This window comes from Megalops cyprinoides, chromosome 12 (genome assembly GCF_013368585.1).
Source record: "Megalops cyprinoides isolate fMegCyp1 chromosome 12, fMegCyp1.pri, whole genome shotgun sequence".
Classification (NCBI taxonomy): Eukaryota; Metazoa; Chordata; class Actinopteri; order Elopiformes; family Megalopidae; genus Megalops; species Megalops cyprinoides.
The window spans coordinates 17767165-17787455 of NC_050594.1; the positions used below are offsets into that span (position 1 = coordinate 17767165).

Here is a 20291-nt window from a genome sequence, read left to right on the forward strand (position 1 = left end):
CAGTCACCAAAGCGGATAGTACTGTTCAAAGCATTACCACAGACTAACCTGTAAACCCCCTGAGGAACAGCAATGTTAAAACATTTCCATAACATTTATTAAAAGAAGAAAAATCAACATGATTTCATTTTCCTGAAAATTCCCAGAATCCAACAGTTCATGCTGGGTGCTTTCCCAGTATGACACACATTACTGTAAACATATATCACCACATTAAGCACTAAATTATCGTAAGTCTTTTAATGCTGGGTTAACCCATCTGGAGCATTGGCCTCAATTTCTAAAGATGCTTTCATGTAGCTCCTTAAAACTTCAGGAGGACAGGAACTGGGATGCAGAAATTCTCTCCAGCATGACTTTAACTACGCTTCTACATTGTATTCTTGTACATTATACACAACTGAAACTGATGTTCAAATAGAGATGACACATAGTACTGCTTGAAAATAGTATTTGTGAGCTAAATTTGAGCCCTAAAGCAAAACAGACACTGAACTTCCCATAGGAGGAAAACCAGAACACAGAAAGGTACAGAGCAAAGTGGTCCCGAAAACAAACTACAGGCCTGCACTCTGTGTCAGAGGAGGCCAAAGTCAGAGCTGTATCTCATACTGACATCCATTCCTTCCTTTTCTTCCTCCTATGTGTTTGCGAATTTCGTAAGAACAACCTGAAATGCCAAGAAAATTATATAGGCCAAGAAAAATATTTTGTTTTGTTTTTTAATGTGATTTTTATAGGGGCTGGCAACCTGATCCAATAAATCGCTTCTAAGTTGAAAGTAATGCATTAAACTCAAGTATTAAATTAATCTGAACGAGTCTCTAATTCAAGAGTGGGCTCATGTTCCATTTCGCCCCTGGAGAGTGCCAAGTTTAAGATCACATTAAATTGCACTTGTCATGTGTTTAGAGTTCCAGGCAATTTCATTTTGATCTGCTCTTTAGTTATGATCCATACTAATGTCCAATAATATACTCCTCATGCAATTAAAAGAAAATCATTTTGGCTGCTGTTCTTCTGTTTGTGTGTGTTTGATGGCCATATTGTCCCACTGGCGGCAGTGCTGTGAACACAAAAAAAAAGTTATTTTCTTTAATACTTCAGCACTCTCCCGAAAAAATTTCCACTCTCCTCCCGTTTTTTTTTTTTCAGTGGGCAATAAAAAGTGTACCCTTTCCCAGATTCACCATTAAAACAACAATACTTACCATAATAGTAGGCGTGATAAACCTGGAACCCAAACTGACTGTGAGTTTCCCAAATCTGTCGTTAGCTTCTAATAATAATAATGCTTCTAATAAATGCTGGGACCCGCTATTCTACAGCGCAGGAAGGAAGAAGTAAAAACAGCCTGTGGTTCCCGGGATGCACTAACTCTCTTTACAGCTCATCTGAGCTCTATTGTTGTAGCTTTTCAAGCTGGCTAAGCCTGGCGAGGCACTTTAGCATTTCCCCCCCCAGCCCAAAGGCCGCAACGTTTCGTTTGATTCTCCTTAACATGCACAGAGAAGGGCTCGGCATCTAGGGAAGGCAAAGGTCACAAAGAAAATGGTCATGAAAAGAGTCCACGTAGAGCAGCCTGGACCTCTCCGTACAGGAAATGAACAGCTGGGGAGGGAGGGGGGTGGCTGGAGATTATTGAGAAACTCTCACCAGAGGACTTATAAATGACCATCACCTACGACAAGTCCAAAAAACTTCATCCGAATGGTAACTCCCATGACCGACACGCTGTCCTACACAATTACGGAAATTAGGAGGAGTAGCACTCTCAAAAAAAAAATGACTTCAGAAACGGCTGAAGTATTAAGACACTGGACAGAACGAAGCAAAAGCCGTTTGCGATTTTGCCCGGGAAAGCGTCTCTGTCACTCAGCTGATAAGAGAATGCTGGAGGTGACAGCCAGCCTTGCCTACACATACTAATCTTGCGCAGTGGGAGTGTGCTTTAGGAAGGGTTCCTAATCTCACGCAAGAAAAGCGTTGTGCAAATAGGGAGGGGAAAAAAGGGAAGACACAAGCACACATTTGAGGAGAGAGCACAGCCGGGAGAACCTGAAGTTCTACAAACTTTGGACAGTGACCACGAAAGACAGCAGAGAGGAAGTGGCCAGCATGAGCATTATGGGAGGCACAGTGCCAGAAAAGCTCCCAGCCATCGCCAGGAAAAAGTCACACATGGACCATCACAGTATCACGTCCACACATCTATGATCATTTATGGCAGGAGCACTTACAGCTTGGATTAATTTCAAAATTCCGGTGTTATCTTCCCACCCAATCATCTCATCTTTCCCTTATTTGTGTAGTCTTTGTATTACTGTAGGGTATATTGCATTGCTGTACTGAATGTTTGAATATGTGCACTTGTACCACATTTGTGAATTTATTGTAGAATGTGTGCATTTACAGTGGCAATAGTTATCATCACACTGTATGAGGAACTGACACAAGTTAAGATGTGGATGGTTGTGTTCAGTATGGTCTGGAGTTCAGGCAACTTTATTAGATGCACTTTGTACTCTGACTTTGCCAGCATCTCTTTGTAAGTTGTGCATCTGCTACATGACTAAAAGTGAATGTTAACATATCACTCAGAAGAGAAAGTGAGGCTCACCAACAGCAATGACATAACTCCTTGGCTAGATATAAAAACATTTCAATTATGCATGTTGTTGTTTCATTTTGATGTTTTACTATGACTAGTGAATGCTGATGTTTTGGACTTGATAAAGCTGGAAAACCCAAACCTGGTCCTCAGAAGTGGGACTTACCAAAATGACAGCCCTGTCTAGCCACTCGCACATTTATAATCTTTGTCCTGGTAATCCCCTATGCAGAGCCAAGTTTGAATTGCTCACACACAAGCATAAGTCGGACAGCTGTGAGGACAAAGGTCCATCATCACGTGCAGCCGTCAAATCCCCTACCTGACTGTTTATCAACAGGTTCCCTGGCTAAGATAGGGCCAGTAAAGGGAAAAGAAAGACCAGGGGTGCTGCCCTGCCCCCTGCAGGGAGGCAGGGGCACGTCACAGCCCGTGTGCCAGCAGACACAGAACGGCACTGGGAGAGAGGGCCAACCACATGGCAATTCTGGAAACTCCCATGGAGTCATCTTGCATAGTGGCAGGCAGGCCTGAGCCCGAATGGAACTAATTACAGAGTTGGGTAGAGGGGCAAATAGAGAAGCAAGAGGAGAGAGGGAGGGAGAGAAGGGGAGAGACAGACAGAGAGAGACAGGGAGAGAGAGAGAGACTGAGAAGGGGTAAGATGCATAGATGATAAGAGGTTACTGATGGGTTACTCCGCTCAGCCTCACTGCAGGGACATGCTGTTGCAAGTCTGGTGCCTGCCCAATCCTCCCAGCTGAGAAAATGTTTTCAATCCCTTAGGAGAAGACATCACAAAGTCAGTTCACACAGGGCTGCTGGGTGTGCTCCGTTTCATTCCATCATCCTGCTCTTGATTATTCAATTAAGCTCTTAACTTAATAACTAACTGAAACTGTCATTCTCAGCTAAATACACTAACACTCGCTAGTTCTGACAGCGGCCTTAGATTAAAAAAGCTTGAGAACAAAATAAATAAATTTAAATAAATTCTACCCATACTAACACCTCCGCCTGCTATGACCGGAGTTTGACCTCTGATACACAGAGCAGCTTTTCTCTTCTGGCTGTGTGACTGTGGTTTTCCACAGAAATATGTAGGAGTTGCAGTGAGGCAGGACCAGCTATGAAAACTGTCATGACGACATTATTAGCTGAAGTGCCCAGGTCACAGCCTGGACAAACGTCTCCATTGGCTGCTTTGCACTCCTTTACTGCAAGACTGTAAAGCAGGGTGGGCCTTGTTGTTACATCAACCTCGTCTGGATTATTTTCATTCCGGACACTCCCTGATGCAATACAGCCAAAAACAAGCCACAACATATTACATAACAAAGTCTTCACCCTGAATTTAAGGATTAGCCTTTTGTTTAAAAACCCTCTTTTTCCCACCATTTTCTTATACGTGATGGTGATTGTGAATTTCCCTGCAGTGGTGTAACAGGTTATACAGACGGGGACAGAAGCAAATAATAGTGGCCACAGACTTCATACAGGGGAGTCCTCTTTGCATCTGCATGATGTACTAGATTCAGATATCAAGATCATTTGCTTTTAACTTTTAATTTGGTTTGATTAAGCTACTAATTGACCACCATCACATGTCATGATGGCAAGAAGTTACTAATAAATCAGTTAGGATGAGATGTACAAAATCAAAATGAAAGCTATTTCATTTTTTTTAAAATTGTGCCTTGGGCAAAGTACATTACATTTTGGTGAACTACTACCACTTTTAGCACAAAAACACCTCTAACCATGCTCTTGGTTAACAGGATTTACTGTAGGTAACTGGCAAATCCTCAACATTCAATACACAGTTTAATCTAACAAATTGATTGAGGGCAGTCTGACCATAAACCAGAATATAGTGCCACCCTCAGCACTGAGAAACACCAGTTAAAACAGTTGTGAATCCTGAATAAGTTCATCTCCAATCAGTGATTCCCACAGCCTGTGGAAACGACAGGACACCTGCAAATGGCTCCTCCTCCACCCTTCCCTTGCCTGCCCCCTCTCCCTCCGTCTCACTTCCCAGCAGCACTTTTCCCTCCTGACGTCTTTCCCTGTGGCCTCCCAGCAGTCTTTCCCAGCTGTATCCCTGTCGGCGCATGGGAGAGTGCACATACAGCCGCAGCGACTTGACCTCTGCCTCCCAGCTCCATTGTACAAACTTACTTCCTCTGTCTGCATGAGGCCCTCTGACACAATGCGGAGCCGGGCGCTGGCAGCCCCCGGCATGCTCCCTCGGGTACACACCCTGTAATGAGTGACTCTGTACTGAGGAATGATGGGAAACAGTGGGATCCTGAGGTGCGAGGGAGTGGGAGAGAGGGAGAGAGAGAGAGAGAGAGAGAGAGAGAGAGAGAGAGAGAGAGAGAGTGTGCTGCCAAACGCACACTCTACTGGCAGCGGCTGCGGAACTCTGGGAGCCATCAGGATTTGAAAGGTTAATCACTGCTAACAGGAAGCCAAGTGAGCCCAATGCGCTGTATTTCAGCTAAATGAGGTCGTTTAAAGCACCTTTATCAAATCAGTGAAAATACAATGTGGTTCCATAAAAGAAGGCCATAAAAGCTGACCCACTGTGCATTCTGAACCAAACAGAGTATAACCTAGGCCAAAAAACGCAGTGAGAACTAACCAACATCCTGGCCCACAGCAGCTCATTTGTTGTAAATAATATTGCGCAAACCATTAACTAATAGCCATTCCAAAACATTCCTTGCCTTTGGTAGGACTGCTTCTTCTCACACTAAATATGACCAAGTTTACATGGCAATCAATGCAAAACTACTCAATGCACTGACATGAGGGCAGAGGGAGGAGCTCAAGCTTGCTGCCCATTGCTACACCTATTCAGAATCAACTCCTGGACTTAATTCACAAATACGTACCACACAGTCTTAAAATGTCATCTGCAGCACAGGACTGATGTAATGCCGTGTTTTCCCCATTGCAAATAACCGTACACTTTGTACTGTGGAACACCCAGAACAAGGTCTTCTCGCTATGGATCCTAACAACAAAGGGACAATGGAGGGGCTAATCTCTTTAGTGTTCCACAAAGGTGGATGGACATTTTTAGCCTCAGTCGTACTCATAGTGAGCATTTGAGTACATTTGAGCATTTGAGCATAGTGAGTACATTTCTCCTGCAATAATTACCAATTTAAACTAGGGATGTAAAAAAACCAACCTTTAACACTAACACCTAAGGATGAATGATGAAATATTACTGAATTTTGGAAGCTAAAATCTGAATATTTGCAAAACTGCTTGCTGATGAACTTATAAACAAGCCTGACAAACAACCCTGACTCCTCTCACTCATCACCTCCATGCTGGATACAGGCTAATTTCTTTTTACCATCCTTTTTGTGTATTCTCAAAATTTCTTCAATAGCAAAATTGCTACAGCTTTAATTTTCAAATAAAAGAAAAAAAAATGATTTCAGAGAGCCACGCATATCACTAGGGTGCAGCCCATTAGACTGATAAAAAAGTCAGTGGACATCACTTCCAAAGATTCTAAAACTGGCAGCACAGAATCTAGTATTTCTGGGACATCTGTGCCCACTGAATGAGTCTTCTCTGCTGCCAGTCTCACATGTAACGTGCTGCCAAACTTGGCTGACCACAGAGCATGTCACCATTTGTTTTTTCTAAATAAAACCAAGTAGCTAGAGAGTGTCATGCTCGTGGGCTAAAAAAGCAGCAGGTTTGTTCATTTAATTTTCTTTTAATTTGCTTATATGTGAGCGGCCTCAACTTTTCCAAACCAACACATGCCTGAAAGCTTTGGTGTAAACGGTACAATCATGAATTTAAGGCTAAATATTTCTCAGCCCCCCCCCCCCCCCTTTGGTTTGCTAAATGAAAACAAATTAAGAAATAGGAAAGAACAAACTAGACCTAATAATCCCCCATGAGAGAAAGTGTTGCTTTGTCAGAGTTTTTACTTTGCTGATTTTAATGGCTGTTCCCCCACTCTTTCTCGTTACACTTCTCAGCCTCTCATCTAAAATCAGCATTTTGTGCCATAAAACAATTAATGGCACCATTTTTATGTTAACCCAGATCTTCACCAACCTGATCATTATAAGCCAAATCCTTTTGATATGGGGACCGCCTGTAAAAATTTGCTTACTTATTTATTGCTCTTTTTTGCGGGAAAAGTCCCACCAAGGTGTAAAATCTCTTTTGCGAGGGAGTCCTGATTTTATGTGAAAAGCTTAAGACTGTAATGTAATAACCGATCACGTACCACACTCTTCAGTGATCGCAAAGCTGCACAGCTGTCACAAGTGCTTTCTCAGAAGGAGCGCTGATGTGACCATGAGAGACTGTATGAGCCGTTTAGAAAGAGCAGTCTGCTGGAAAGGCAGACCCTGTGTAGGCTTTTGCCTTGAACCTTGAATTTTGTTGCACTGTGCTTGGCACTGTTGTTGTTGAGAAATTCACAATTGCAACATCTTGCAATTTTTATGATTGATTGATGAGTTAATATTTAACTTATGGAAATGGTAAACTGACTTCAACAGTTAATTACATGGTTAATTTAAGGAAAACAACAAAAAAAGACAGCATCCCCTTCCAAAAACCACATGATAAGGCTCCTGGAAAGGGAGGTCTATAAAATACACAGCGCTCCTATTAAATGCATGCTGACGTTAGTCACTGTTGCATTTTCCCCATTCTAAATTTACTTTGATTTACCTCAAGCTCTCAATGTTTTTGTCACATATTCCATCCACAAACTTCCACCATTGTTTCGGCATGTTACCACAACAAACTGCTCTTTGTTAAATGTAGGAGTGAAACTTCCAATTACAAAAAAAATGATTATGTCATTATGTGAAACAACTAAAATGTGCAAGTTATTTAAAAAAAAACGCATTGTATTGCGTTGCTCTTGCAGTCATCTTGTGCAACAGTTAAAGTTCCTCTTCTTTCAAAGGGCATGCTCTGTCTCTCTGCAGCAAAACCCTGTGGAGATACTATAACCATCTAGAAAGTGTGATTACTTAATATGTGGTTACAACTGATGGAAAGTAGCTTTGCTGGGGTGTGACCAGGGGTTGTGTGTCTGCCCACACACACACACACACACACACACACACACACACACACACACACGTACACACAAGGGTAATGCCATCCTATCTTTCCTTACAGCAGGCTCTCCATATATCCTCCCAGATTTCCTGTGCAGCTCAGACAGGGCGATGCCCTCCACAGAGCTGCCCCAAGTGCAAATAAAAGCAAGTGTAATAAAAGAATGGGGCTTGGGCACGTCCTGCCGGTGATCTGGTACACTGTGTTACCAGAGCAGGACTATAAAAACACCCCAAGTGATGGCTGCTGCCCTGAGGTCTACTAAACAAATACACCAACTTTCCACCATCTTGTTTTCACCTTTAATAAATGCAAACATACATACATGCACACAAAGGTCTGGCAATACACACAGCATCCCAGACTGAGATACGCTATGTATTGAAATCCTCTGTAGCAGCTTGCAATCATAAATTCATGCAAGAATGACTACAGATAGATTTTTGTTTAAGCACAACTGCAAAGATCTGTGCTCCAGCTACTGCACCCACATCCACACTCCTTCATCATTAATGTTCCTAATGTCCTAATGCCCTGCTGGGAAGGAAAAAACAAAAATCTGTGTGACTGTTTTACAGCTTTCTTGGAAAAAAAATAATAATGACATACTGAAGGGCTGAAACCATGGTAACCTGGAGCCGCGTGTTTTCCCTGGCCGTGCTTAACACTCATCCATACCCAGGGCTGACGGCCACTGCATCACCACCATCAAGCCGAGCACACTGTGGATGTCAGGAACATCATGTCTCTCCCACACACCCACTTCTGCTGGTGCACTTCTGTTTTCCACTCCCACTGCCCTGTTTACTGGGAAACATGACCTTGTAACTACTGACACTAACCCAAATTCAAGTGCATCATGGGAGAAAAAAACATCCTCTGTATACATGCTCAAATAGATCGTACCACTAAATGTTAATCTACATCTGAACATTTAAAAAATATTAACAAAGCAGTTACAAACACACATTACATATGCAGTAGCCTATCTCAACCACAAGAGAACACCGAGCTCACTTAACAACTTAACATGTATTCCTATGATTTCATGTTTTTGCATGGATGCCTCACAACTTTCAAGAGTGCCAGGAGTAATTAATATCCTTTGTTCATTTTAATATACATCTGATTTTTAAAAAAATATTAAGGAAGCAGTTACAAGTGCACATTATTGGTGCGGTAGCCTACCTCAATAATAAGGGAACATTGAGATAATGTAATGACTTAACTTTTATCCCTCATTTTCTACCTTCTTGCACGGGTGCCCCACAGCTTTCCAGGGTGCCAGGAGTAATTACTGCCCTTTACTCATTCATTTCATCTTTTCTTAAATGCCTTGGTCCCGCATGGTCTAAAACAAGTATAGTCAGCTCACAATAAGCCTTGGTCTGGTCTTGTGGTATTTTCAGATTTCAAAGAGCGAGTGTCTGAAATCATGTGTCGAAAATGGCAGATGATGTATTGAATGAGGTTACTTCTTCAGCCTCAGTGCATTGTGGTTTCCCGGGCCGCAGACTTTGACTAGGTTTCTGTGCGTGTCGCCTCCTTCAACCAACATGCTGGTGGTGCGCCTCTCTACCGAAAGAATCAATTTGCTGCCCTCAGTGTAGACATGTCAGTCGGCTCATGAGCAGATGTGACTCATGTCCTCACAAGCTCTGTGGCAATGGAAGGGAAATGTGCATACAGCATCATTCTTTCAAGATTGCTTTTTTTTTGTTTTTGGTATAAATACTAACAAGAGTAAAGCCCTGGATGGCATTTATGCATCATCACTACAAGGACAAAACCTGATACAGGTACATGTTGGGATGTCTAACAAATCATTTGCCAAGGGATTTTAGAAAAACATATTACCTTAAAGTGCTTATTAATTTAAAGATCCCATTAAATATTAACTGATCATAATATAATACTCATCAATTTTAGGGGGAATAAGTCTGGCAAATGTGGCAAATGGAGACTGAAAAAATTCCCAGTTCCTGAACACTGCCAGCAACCATGTCAAACAGGAAGTGACTTTTTCAATTCGAGATTAAAGTTTGATGACTTCCTTGTAATGAACCTTAAGTCACCCAAAATCATACAAATAGGCATGGTTTTATTCACCGGAAGAATAAGATTTCCAACAAGAGAGACTGATGAAAATGACTTTAGTGCATTTGTTCATTTCATTTTCATTTTTTTAAAAATCTTTTTGCGTGTCCTGTCCCAGTGGAGGATGCCATCCCTTCTACTTGAAGTGACACATCCAGAGGAGTGGCAGCCCTGGCGGGGACACTGCGAGAAGCCCCAGGAAAGGAGAGGAAAAAAGAAACAAAATGTCCGGAGCTAATAATAACCTCAGCAGACTGTAAACAAGACGGACTTTTCTGCTGAGGCATCAGGAATTCTGCATGGCAGCGAGAGGGGAGTCTACTGTTCAGCCCCTCAGGGACAAAACAAGCCTGGAAAACTAGCACTGCCATTCCAAACGCATTAATAGCACAGCAACTGCACTTGAAGTGCAAGTGTTTATTGCATTCTGTGCGTTTGGGCTCGGGAAAGGCTCTGAGACTTCTGTGCGACCGAGGGGTCTGAATGCGGCGTGTTAAATATGTGTGAACTAAATCAGCTGTTTTTGGTAAAGTGAGCAGTTCTGGAATGGTGCTTGTTTTTAGATTTAAGTGTGTGTGTGTGTGTGTGTGTGTGCGTGTGTGTTTGCTAGTGCGTGCACAACCTGGGCTCCCTGTTCAGGTCACAGAGAGCCTCTGTGCAGGAAGCGCGCTGTCGCACGGCCACGCACCGTGTAACACAAATCTCTGTCTGAAATCTCGCACGCTAAAAATTAACCCCATGGGCTGAGCACTTGTTCTTGGCTGTGTTCATTCACAGGGAGATCAAAGCCTCTCTGGTCCTGTTTTGGTTAATAATCAATGATGTCTGAGATGACTCTTTTCAAAGGCAGTGGTGATGAGTGCCCCGAGGCTCTCTGTGCAGCCGAGTCTAAGACCTGTCCTTTTGACAGCAGATTGTTCACTGTTAGAACCACAGTCTGGGGAATTTTTGCACATTCTATGAGACAGGACAAAAAAAAAAACCTCCCTTGCACTTTAAAGGCCCTCACAATGCCCTGATTTGTTTACATATTGTTTCCTTTACTCTTCCAGTTCAAGAGCTGACTCATAATGGCTCTCCCCCAAAAAATGGAGCAATTCTGGCAGACAACTGGTAGAATGGCTTACAGTGTAAAACAATGGCAGACAATGGGCTCTACAGGAAGAAAAAGATAAAGGCTATGGCTGAAGGAGAGCAGGAGCATGAAGAACATCCTTGGAAAAGAAATGTGGAGATTGTGAAAGCACCCATAGAAGACCCTGGCAGAAAAAAAACAAGCTGGCCCAACAGCAGAGGGGAGTGGAGGTGCTTCCCCATGTTTTCGGCAAGATTTATGAGACGTGCTGAGTATCGGTCTCTGACTCCCAGACTCTGACACAGCTGGGAATTTTTTCTTAAAATATCCTCTGAGACCAATTTTAGCACTCGCAAGAATATTTAAAACAACAATAACATGGGCATTCTGTTCCAAGCGCCTGACCGTCCAGTCTGTGATGGTCTCTCCACTGCACTGCTCCACAGAGATTTTTCCACATAGACACAACATCATTTCCAATGAAGCTCTCAATCCCTCCATCTGTGTGTGTCTGTGTACCCATGACTGAATTATAGGGTATTTCACAATCTCTTACTAGCCTTGATCTATCCCAGAGTTTTCCAGTCCTAGTCCTGTGTCAATTAATAAGGTCTGACTGAACTATTAATTGTAAACAAATCTGGATTTGAACGCTCTTAATGGTTATTTCTCAAGTCCTTTGTGAAAGAACAGTGCTGCTGAAGGGGTGAACGCCTTGCTAAAACTTGAAAGATGAGACCAGGATGGAATAAAAGGACTAAGACCATTTTCTTGTCCAAATGTGTGATTTACGGCCCCAGATGAGTGCTGATTCCAGAAGAGTGAACTTGAGATAACAGAGAGGTTGAGTCCTACAGCCTGGCAACCATCACCTACTGCCCACACAGTGCTCTTATGCACAGCTCAGCACTCACACACTCAAATGAGAGGATGTGTGAGAGAAAGAGATCTGGCCTGTAAATAGAAGGATGAGAAACTCAGCTTTCCTTTCTCTGATATCATTCACAAGACTGTGGTTTCAGATTATGCTCATCTAGTATGGTTTATCTTCTTTTTTTGTCCTTATGGTAGACTTACAAACACCCAAGACCTGCCCTTGTTCAGAGATCCACATAGCGCTTCTACCCCTTTCATGCATAGGTTTTTTGGCCTGGGGGGGCTGGGTCTCGGGGGTTACTGCTGGGGGCACAGGCAGGTAGGGCTGTCATCCAAATTCCGCCACTCTTCTGACATTCCTCTTCTGAAATATTGCCATAAACAGCCCTCACTGTCCCATCCCATCACTGACTACTTATCAGATCAAACCTAATCTTACAAATAAAGCCACACAAATTTATACCTTCTTTATAGTTCCTCCAGAACTTTGTTGGAAGTCTTTTGTATGCAATTCAGACAATGTATGTGGGATCTATTATTGTTGCATTGTTTATCTTTCCTTGTGATAAGTATTACAGCCTACAGTTTCCTCCAGAAGGAGGAAATAGAGGCAGAGTGAGATTAAAAATATCACTTATATAATTCACCAACGCGTGTTCGTCAGAGCACTGGAGGCCTCTTGGTCAAATATGGCTTCTGACTCATTCCTGCATAATAATACCAGCAATCACATTTCACCACTGAGTTAAAGAAAAGTCAAAACAGCTCAAAGGTCCATTGATTTAGAGCTTCACAAGGAGTAAATAATAGCAGCAGTGATTACTTCTGCCTCCCCTTTGCTGATGTTTCTGTACTTTATTATGTTTCTGGGAGTTGAACGGTTAAAGATATTAATAACAAGTCAAACCATCTTTTCAAACCCTCATCTCAACAGCATGACAGGTGGCTGAACAAAAAATTGTGAAAAACTGACCAAATTGCTCTTTGACGTAATTGATCCTGAGGAAATGGAGGACAACAGGGTAATTACATATCAAACTTTGATTCAAATGCTGGGCTTTGATTCATTCCCAAATAAACTACTGGTAAAAAAAAGGAACAAATCTATATCTCATCTTCTGGCAAGGAGTACCAGATGTGATCATGATTTGCGGCAGAAATCTTGCGTTTGATAACACAGCCGTCACTATGACGATGTGAGCCTTGGGCTTGGACTCCAGTAAATCAAACAGAAACACAGCCCTGGAGTGGAGGAAAGGAAGAGCTCTCCTTGGTTTCGTGCACACCACAGCCTGTAATGACCCCAAGCTGTTAAGCACTCGAGAGAGTACCAGGAGCCGACGTAACCGCAGAGGAATGTGTGGGTTCGTTATGGTCTGATTCTAGAAAACTGACAGCGCTGTTGGCATCAATACAGTAGCACCAGGGAATACCCCTCTGTCCAGACACGCCCCTGGAGTCACTATCGTCCATCGAAACCGGGATGTCCACCATCACTCGCATTCTCTGACCACAGCTGTGGTCCCTAAGTGTTGAAAACGAAATTCTGGGAGCGTGAACAAAGAGCGGCAATTCCAGCGATGCGCACGTTGAATGGCCCGCCCAGCGTGCGGGGATTATGACGGGATGATCTGCACAGTCATCACATTCCAGGACTTAAGCGCTCTTTTCTGTCCCGGACCGGCTCGGTGGACAACCGTTCTGATCACGAGAAACCAGCCTCACAGCTGCCACCCATCAGCCACGAGGTCTGGGTGCCAATCAAGCTGACCACCAGCCAGCTCCCGAGGCCAGCTCACAACGCTGGCGCTCGACTTGTTTTGGGTACAGCAGTGTAGCACAGTGGTACAGAGCAGGACTTATAACCAAAAGGTTGCCGGTTTGATTCCCTGCTGTTGTACCCTTGGGCAAGGTACTTAACCCAGAACTGCCTCAGTAAATACCCAGCTGTATGAATGGGTAACATGTAAAAAATTGTAACTCTTGCAAGTCGCTCTGGATAAAAGCGTCTGCTAAATGCCAATAATGTAACATAATGTAAGGACATGAGATGGGGGGGGGGGGGGGGTGTTGGGGGCTCACCGGAAGCTCAGAGGGCTCTGGCAGGAACTCCGCATCTTCTCCGAAAATGAAGTCTGGGGGCAGCTCAGGATCACGGGCATTAAAGATGATGTCCCCTGAGAATCACAAACAGAGAGAGGTGGGGATCACTTAGACAGACAGCCCGTCAATCATTCAGTGCAGCACTTCAGTGAACTTTACACAGAACTGCGTGGCATTCAGACAGAGAAAGAGCGAGGGACCGCCCCTATGAGGAAAGCGACTGATCAAACGAAATTAACAAAGGCTGCATGACACTTCCTTTCTCTAATTGGGTACAATGCGGACAATCTTAACAATAACCGCCGTTTTGACAGATCTCTATGAGTGATTTTCTAATAGCAAATCTGGACCCGATTTAGAATAAATGCCTAATTATGAGCAACAGCATTTAAACTGTGATGATTGCTAAGACTGTGGTTGCATCCTGGAGATCCATTATTGTTCTTGCTGTAGCATTTACAGGAGCGGAAACGTTAAATGTACCCCTGGCACAAATGTAATAGACCAAGCTTAAGCTCAAACACTGGGTGTAATACTGAGTGCTTACACAGACATTTACTATTTCTTAAAAGATTAAGACATTCAGTTTATATATGTATTAAGGCCACTGTGAGAGCTGCAATGCTTATTTTAAATATTTCAATTCACACATTAAACATTTTCAGCAGTTTTCTATTTTAACCATCTAACTATAAAAAAGGCAGATGGACTTGCTTCTCTGAGGAAAATGTACAAAGACCTCAGCTGCAATGAAGTCAGAATGGCCTTGGCACAAGACCGCTGCCAGCGTTTTAGACACCTTCATGTGCTCTGTGGCCTTGAGACAAAATGCATGTCCACAAGACAGTTTAACATGCCCATGGAGTATTTTCTGTATTATAGAATGTATTATATGCTTGATTATGCTTAATACCCACAACACACTAAAAAGGTGTGCTAATGTCAATGATAGGGCAATGCATATCATGCCTTGTTGTCTCAGCATAACATTTACAGTAGGACATTTTACAATGTTGATAAGGTATTTTGGATGGCACATGCACATTTTAACTAGCAAAATGATTTGGATATTGTGCTTTGTGTTTTTGGCTTTTTTGGCTTGCCTGTTATCAGGAATGTGATTACATTCTTCAGAAAAGAGGACAAAAAAATCATTCCCATAAAACCAGGACAGGGGAGCTGATCCTGGGCACAGTGTGATATATTCACAGAAAACTCCTAAACCTGCTCACAGTTCCCTCTCAGAAAGGCACAATACATGTTCACAAAGGCACATGAAAAAGACCAAGCATCTTCCATTCTCTCCATTATAGAAGTGCCTGACATCTTTTATTCTGCCATCAGCCTACACTGAATAGGCAGAATGCAATGATGTCAGCACTGGGGTTGAACGTTCTATGACTAGGTCGATATCGAGGGAGGGATATTAATTCAAGAGCTCTCTGCTGTTCAGATGTTACACAATTCTATTTTTATCAACGTGTTTTGTTCTTTTTAGAGTAGAGAGCAGGAAAACAGCAGTACTTTTCCATACAGGAGGGTGTTAAACTGGAGATGTTTGCATTAAAGCCCTCAAATCTGCCTTAGGATAGCCCTCTAGTGTCCATCCAACACCGCCCCACCCAACCCGGAAGGTCTTGGCTGCAGACTCACTGAAGTCGGGTGATACTCGACACCCCTCCCCCCCCCCATCCATCACCATCTTTACTATTTCAGTGCTCTTAAATAACTGTGGCATTTGATGGCAAGGTTTGTGCCAGAGTAATACATTGTTGAATGCAATCACAGGCAAGAAAGGGCCCTGGCAGGCCTGATACCTATCACTAAAGAAAGTCTCATTCTGGTGGAAATAAGGGTGAACATCCCTGACAGGACCATCCACCAGTGAAAAATTCATGGTGAAAACTGAAAAACCTTCAGGAATCCCAGTCTGCTCTACTGGGAAATCATAATGTGTTGATGTGTTCCAGACCTTAAATATTGGACATCCAGGACAGGGAAGTTCATCATGTATATCCTATGAGTACATGTTCCCTTTAATGTCCTTCAATTGTCCATACAGAAAAGGTTAAAACTATTTCCATTATGTTCCTCAAGGCTTAAATGTGATGATGCCTATGACAAATCCTTCACAGTGAATAAAGGCATGTTTATCAAACAACAATCTCCTTTTATCAGCACTGAATTTCACATCAAGACAAAGTCAATAGGAGTTGTGTAAAGTTAAGTAAGAGTTATGGTAATGAGGGTTACTCACTCACCAACCTGACACCAGGAAATGAACCTTGCAGTAATTCCTACTGCTTCTCACAAAGGACTCTGTGACCAGCATCATATGTCTGCATGCGTTCCCCAGAGAGTGACTGCTGCCTGACTCTCTCTCATGACTCATGGCCGTTCCAGGAACAGCCATTTAAAATCATCTAAGCCTTCTCTTTGATTGCTTAAAAACATATTTGCCCTCAGCAGCATTTTAACAGCCTTACGGTAGATGAATGCATTCCTTAAAAAAAAAAACATCACAGGCATGGCCTCATCAGTCAGGTTTAAATCAAATGTGAGAGGATTGTTTACTGAGAGTCCATTTCAATCTGGTGTTTACACTGGGCTAGCAGTAAAAGAGGACCACACTGAAATGTTTGCAGGCCTTGTTCTACACAGCACGTGCAGAATTGCCTCAGCAGCTGGGTAATAGGTCATAATAGCCCTAAAATCACAGGGACTGCTGAAGCCACTCAAACGCTGGTTTCAAGCAATCTGAACTCTTTATTTTAGCTGACACAAGAACTGTAACTTGTATGTTGTGGCTTTCTGAAACACTTAAAGATGGAGATGATTTGTTCTTGATTTATTTCTGGGAAGTTTCCCTGCACTGATGAAAACAGGCTGGAAGCAGAATGTGGAACTGAAGCAGAATGTGGAATGGTGAGAAGTTCAGACTGTGCTTTATCATACATCAAAATAGCATCCAAGCAATGTTTCCAAATCAAAACCAAAAGGTAATCAGGTTAACAGTAATAATCTTATACGTTGATCCCAAATAGCAACCCTGAAAAAGCAGGTACTCAATCTGTAATGTTCAAATTATGACTGAAACTCAACCATGATTTTTTGGGTATCTCTTGATTCTCTACACTGGATCTTCAGAATTGCTCAACCATTCCAGCGATATCATTTAAAGGTCAGAAGTAAAATCGTAATATATTATTAAAGGCAGTCTACACTGATAGAATTTAACATATTGCAACATATTAACACCTGTGGCCTCACATTCAAACTTGCAGTTTTCTGGTCAGAAATCCAACCAACCTATTCACCATGAGACCCCCACCCTGTGGTGACAGGATGCGTAACCAAGCTGTGGAAAAAGTGCATTGGGGGATTGCTCTTACACTTGAGGGTCTCTCCGGCATAGGGGATGTGCAGCTTGAAACGATCGCAGCAAGGGCCGGGGGTCAAAGAGGTGCATCTGGAGCCAGAGAAAGGAGAGAGCTGTCAGTGACACCACAACTACAGTCACTACTGAGAACAGAAGGGCAGGCGAGGAGATCAAGCAGTAAGTAATGAAAAGCAACTCCAGTCTAGCCCTGGGCTATAGCCTCCAAGTTGGGACATATTTAACAAGTTGTGTCATCTCTGCCACGGGAGTCTGTGTGGTTTAACACCTGGTGTGTACACATTGTAAAAGTTCCTGTGCTGGTTCTCTCAGGCCCCATCAGACATACTAAAGTCTTTGTGAGCTGTGTTGTGAGATAATAAGTCCAGGTGGACTGTAACGCTATATAAGTAACAAACAAGATCAATGAAATGCACTGTTTGCGGGCAGTGACTGCATTGATAGATGCCCTCAGCCGTGACCTTTTCACCATCTAGTGGTAAAATAAGGGAACTGTATTTCCTTTGGGGGAGCCACTCAATCAATCAACCATTTTGTGAGTGAGGGACACTACTACTTCAAGGACTGATTAGTTGCAGCCAAAAAGCAGCAGCTTAAATCCACAGCCAAAGTTAAGGGAAATCTGGAGGAACAGAATACCCATGTTGGTCCACCTGTCTGTAACAGAGTCCCTGCCATATTGTTCATTTTTCACACTCAGATAAGAAAAATGGCCCAAAGGAACAACTGGGCTAAGATGAATATTTAGGCCTACAGAAAATTCTGTGCCGTAAAATAAAGTGGTGGGAACCATTATAGCCCACTGCTAGCCCACAGTGTTGAAGCATGCCACAGCAGTACTGTCAAGGGCATCTCATCTTCACTCCTCATCAAGTGCCACTGATGTGTACCCTCTCATCATTGATGGGTGGGGTGGACCCTCTATCTATAAGGCCATTGAACCCAGGCTGTGCAACACATGCTAGTCCCACGCTAAGCCAACAGTAGTAATATGTGGGTAAGTAAAGTGGGAGATGTCCCTCAAACAAGGTAGCTGCTGGGATTGAAACTCACCCAGTCTTGAGGTCGGTGATGCGGAGGCAGTTGGTCGAGTCAAGGCCCACACGACCATTGCGAACCACGCTGGACAGTAGGGGACGCAGCTCTGGGGAGATACGGTTCAAAGCCACCTCGGGGGACATGTTGTTCATCTTCCCTTTCTGGCCCACTAGACACCCACAGACACAGGCAGAGAGAAAACGGCTACATTAACTGCGCTGCATGACAAAACATTTCAGAGAGGAAGTGGATGAAAGCAATATCCTGGACTACAGAGTATATTTTGGGAGCTCTGGACTTAATCTTCCATAAACCCTTCATCAAAATGCTTTGTAGTGTGAGGCATGGGGAACCCAACCCTGTAAAATCTCTAACACTCCACCCAGTCACAGTGACATCTCATAATGTCCTGCAGACATAATTTCACTACTGTAAAAGATGACAGCAATCGACAAACCTATGTTTATGAAATAATAATTGCAATAAACTTCATAATGAACAGTTTCAAATGAAAGAGGCTGTTTCAACGTCATATTTATTTCTGACTTGGCTCAGCAGGTAAAACATCACAGCAGCAGGGACAATCATAAACTATTTATAATTAATGAAATAACAGTGATTTCTGCGTGAATTTCATCTCAATAGAGCTGGCTAAAAAGGAACATTAAAAAAAATGAGGAAGCCAAATGTTATGAAATGTTTATTGACGCTTTTGAATTTGACCCAGGATTCACTTCCTCAGCACGTAAAAATGGAAAATATTATAGTACTGCTAGTGCGTGGGAGGTGGGCGCCTGCCATGTCCGTTTTTATGAACAGTACATGAAGAGAGGCCTGTTATAGAAAAGTTTGTGGAAAAAAACTGATTGCATCTCAATAATCTACTCTTCTAAGGGCACTGTATGTACAAAACACAGTCTAACGCAGAAAGGATAACCTTCTTGTTAGCATTGCCTCCAGAAATTAACAGGCACATTTTTTTCTGGCTGGCTAGTTACATGAAGAGTAGCCACATGACACAGAGGTGTAATATAAACCTACATAGTCGAGACATGTAGCTTTCGCAGAATTTCTGACATAAAGCAACCATATCTTTATTAAGCTTTACTGATTCTGCATTTTCCTCCAGCTCGGCGAGTTTTTCCGTTTTCACACAGATCAGCTAGAGCTAGCTGTTAGTGATGGCACCGCATCATTCTTCACGTGACCTATGGGAATTAATCTGGGAATTGTGCACTAGCGGCCATTTATGTATTTGTGGTCAGCTTGAAATTATTGATAATTAACGCTACAACTCCCTGGAATAACACGTATGGGAAAATGTATGGGAACGTATGGGAACGCTGGATGCACCTGTAGACGATTCTGGGGCAGCTGCCTGCACATCCTTGGCATGTCAAACCAAATCTTTTAATTGCTAGGTAACTTTACGATTTTCTTGTTTGAAGAAGACAGCCTTCGGATATTTTTAAATAACAATTAGCTTGTAAATTACAGGTAACAAGTTATTGCTAGTTAGCCAACATTAGATTACAAAGGACGCGCTTTGTTCCTCTAACAAGAAAATTAATTAAAGGGGCGAAGAAAAAGGCCGCAGTTAAAGTACTGTACCTTGCTAGCAAGCCAGTTTAAAATCAATAACATTACAATGAACTAGCTACCTGGCTGGACTACTTCTCTTGGCTGTTTTCAGTATCATTGACTTGTTTTAGATGATACGATCCCCATGCTGATTTTCTGAGGTATTCAGCGCGTTTTATTAAGCTTATTGATGTGAGCCTCCATACACACGTGGAACAGTTAACACAATACACAATAAGATACAACACAATACTGATACCTGTTTACACTTGAAATCCGATATTGTTTCTGCTAGTTTAATACATACTCCGCTGAAAATTACTTCCTACTTTTCCGGTACATGTTTTCAGGTCTTTCCGCAACACGGAGCGTATGGGGTTGCCCGTGATTTT

The 20291-nt window shown here is 42.7% G+C and overlaps 1 protein-coding gene across 1 annotated transcript in view; it reads right to left on the reverse strand.

Moving 5' to 3' along the window:
- Window positions 1–20254, reverse strand: part of babam2 (BRISC and BRCA1 A complex member 2) — a 76174-nt gene extending 55920 nt beyond the window's left edge. The window contains exons 1-4 of the mRNA XM_036542855.1: window positions 20159–20254; window positions 18334–18487; window positions 17276–17352; window positions 13863–13957 (exon numbers count right to left, since the gene is read on the reverse strand). Coding sequence (XP_036398748.1) covers window positions 13863–13957; window positions 17276–17352; window positions 18334–18470 — 309 coding nt within the window. The 5' untranslated portion in view covers window positions 18471–18487; window positions 20159–20254. The remainder of the gene's footprint in view (window positions 1–13862; window positions 13958–17275; window positions 17353–18333; window positions 18488–20158) is intronic.
- Between the last annotated feature and the right edge of the window lie 37 nt (window positions 20255–20291).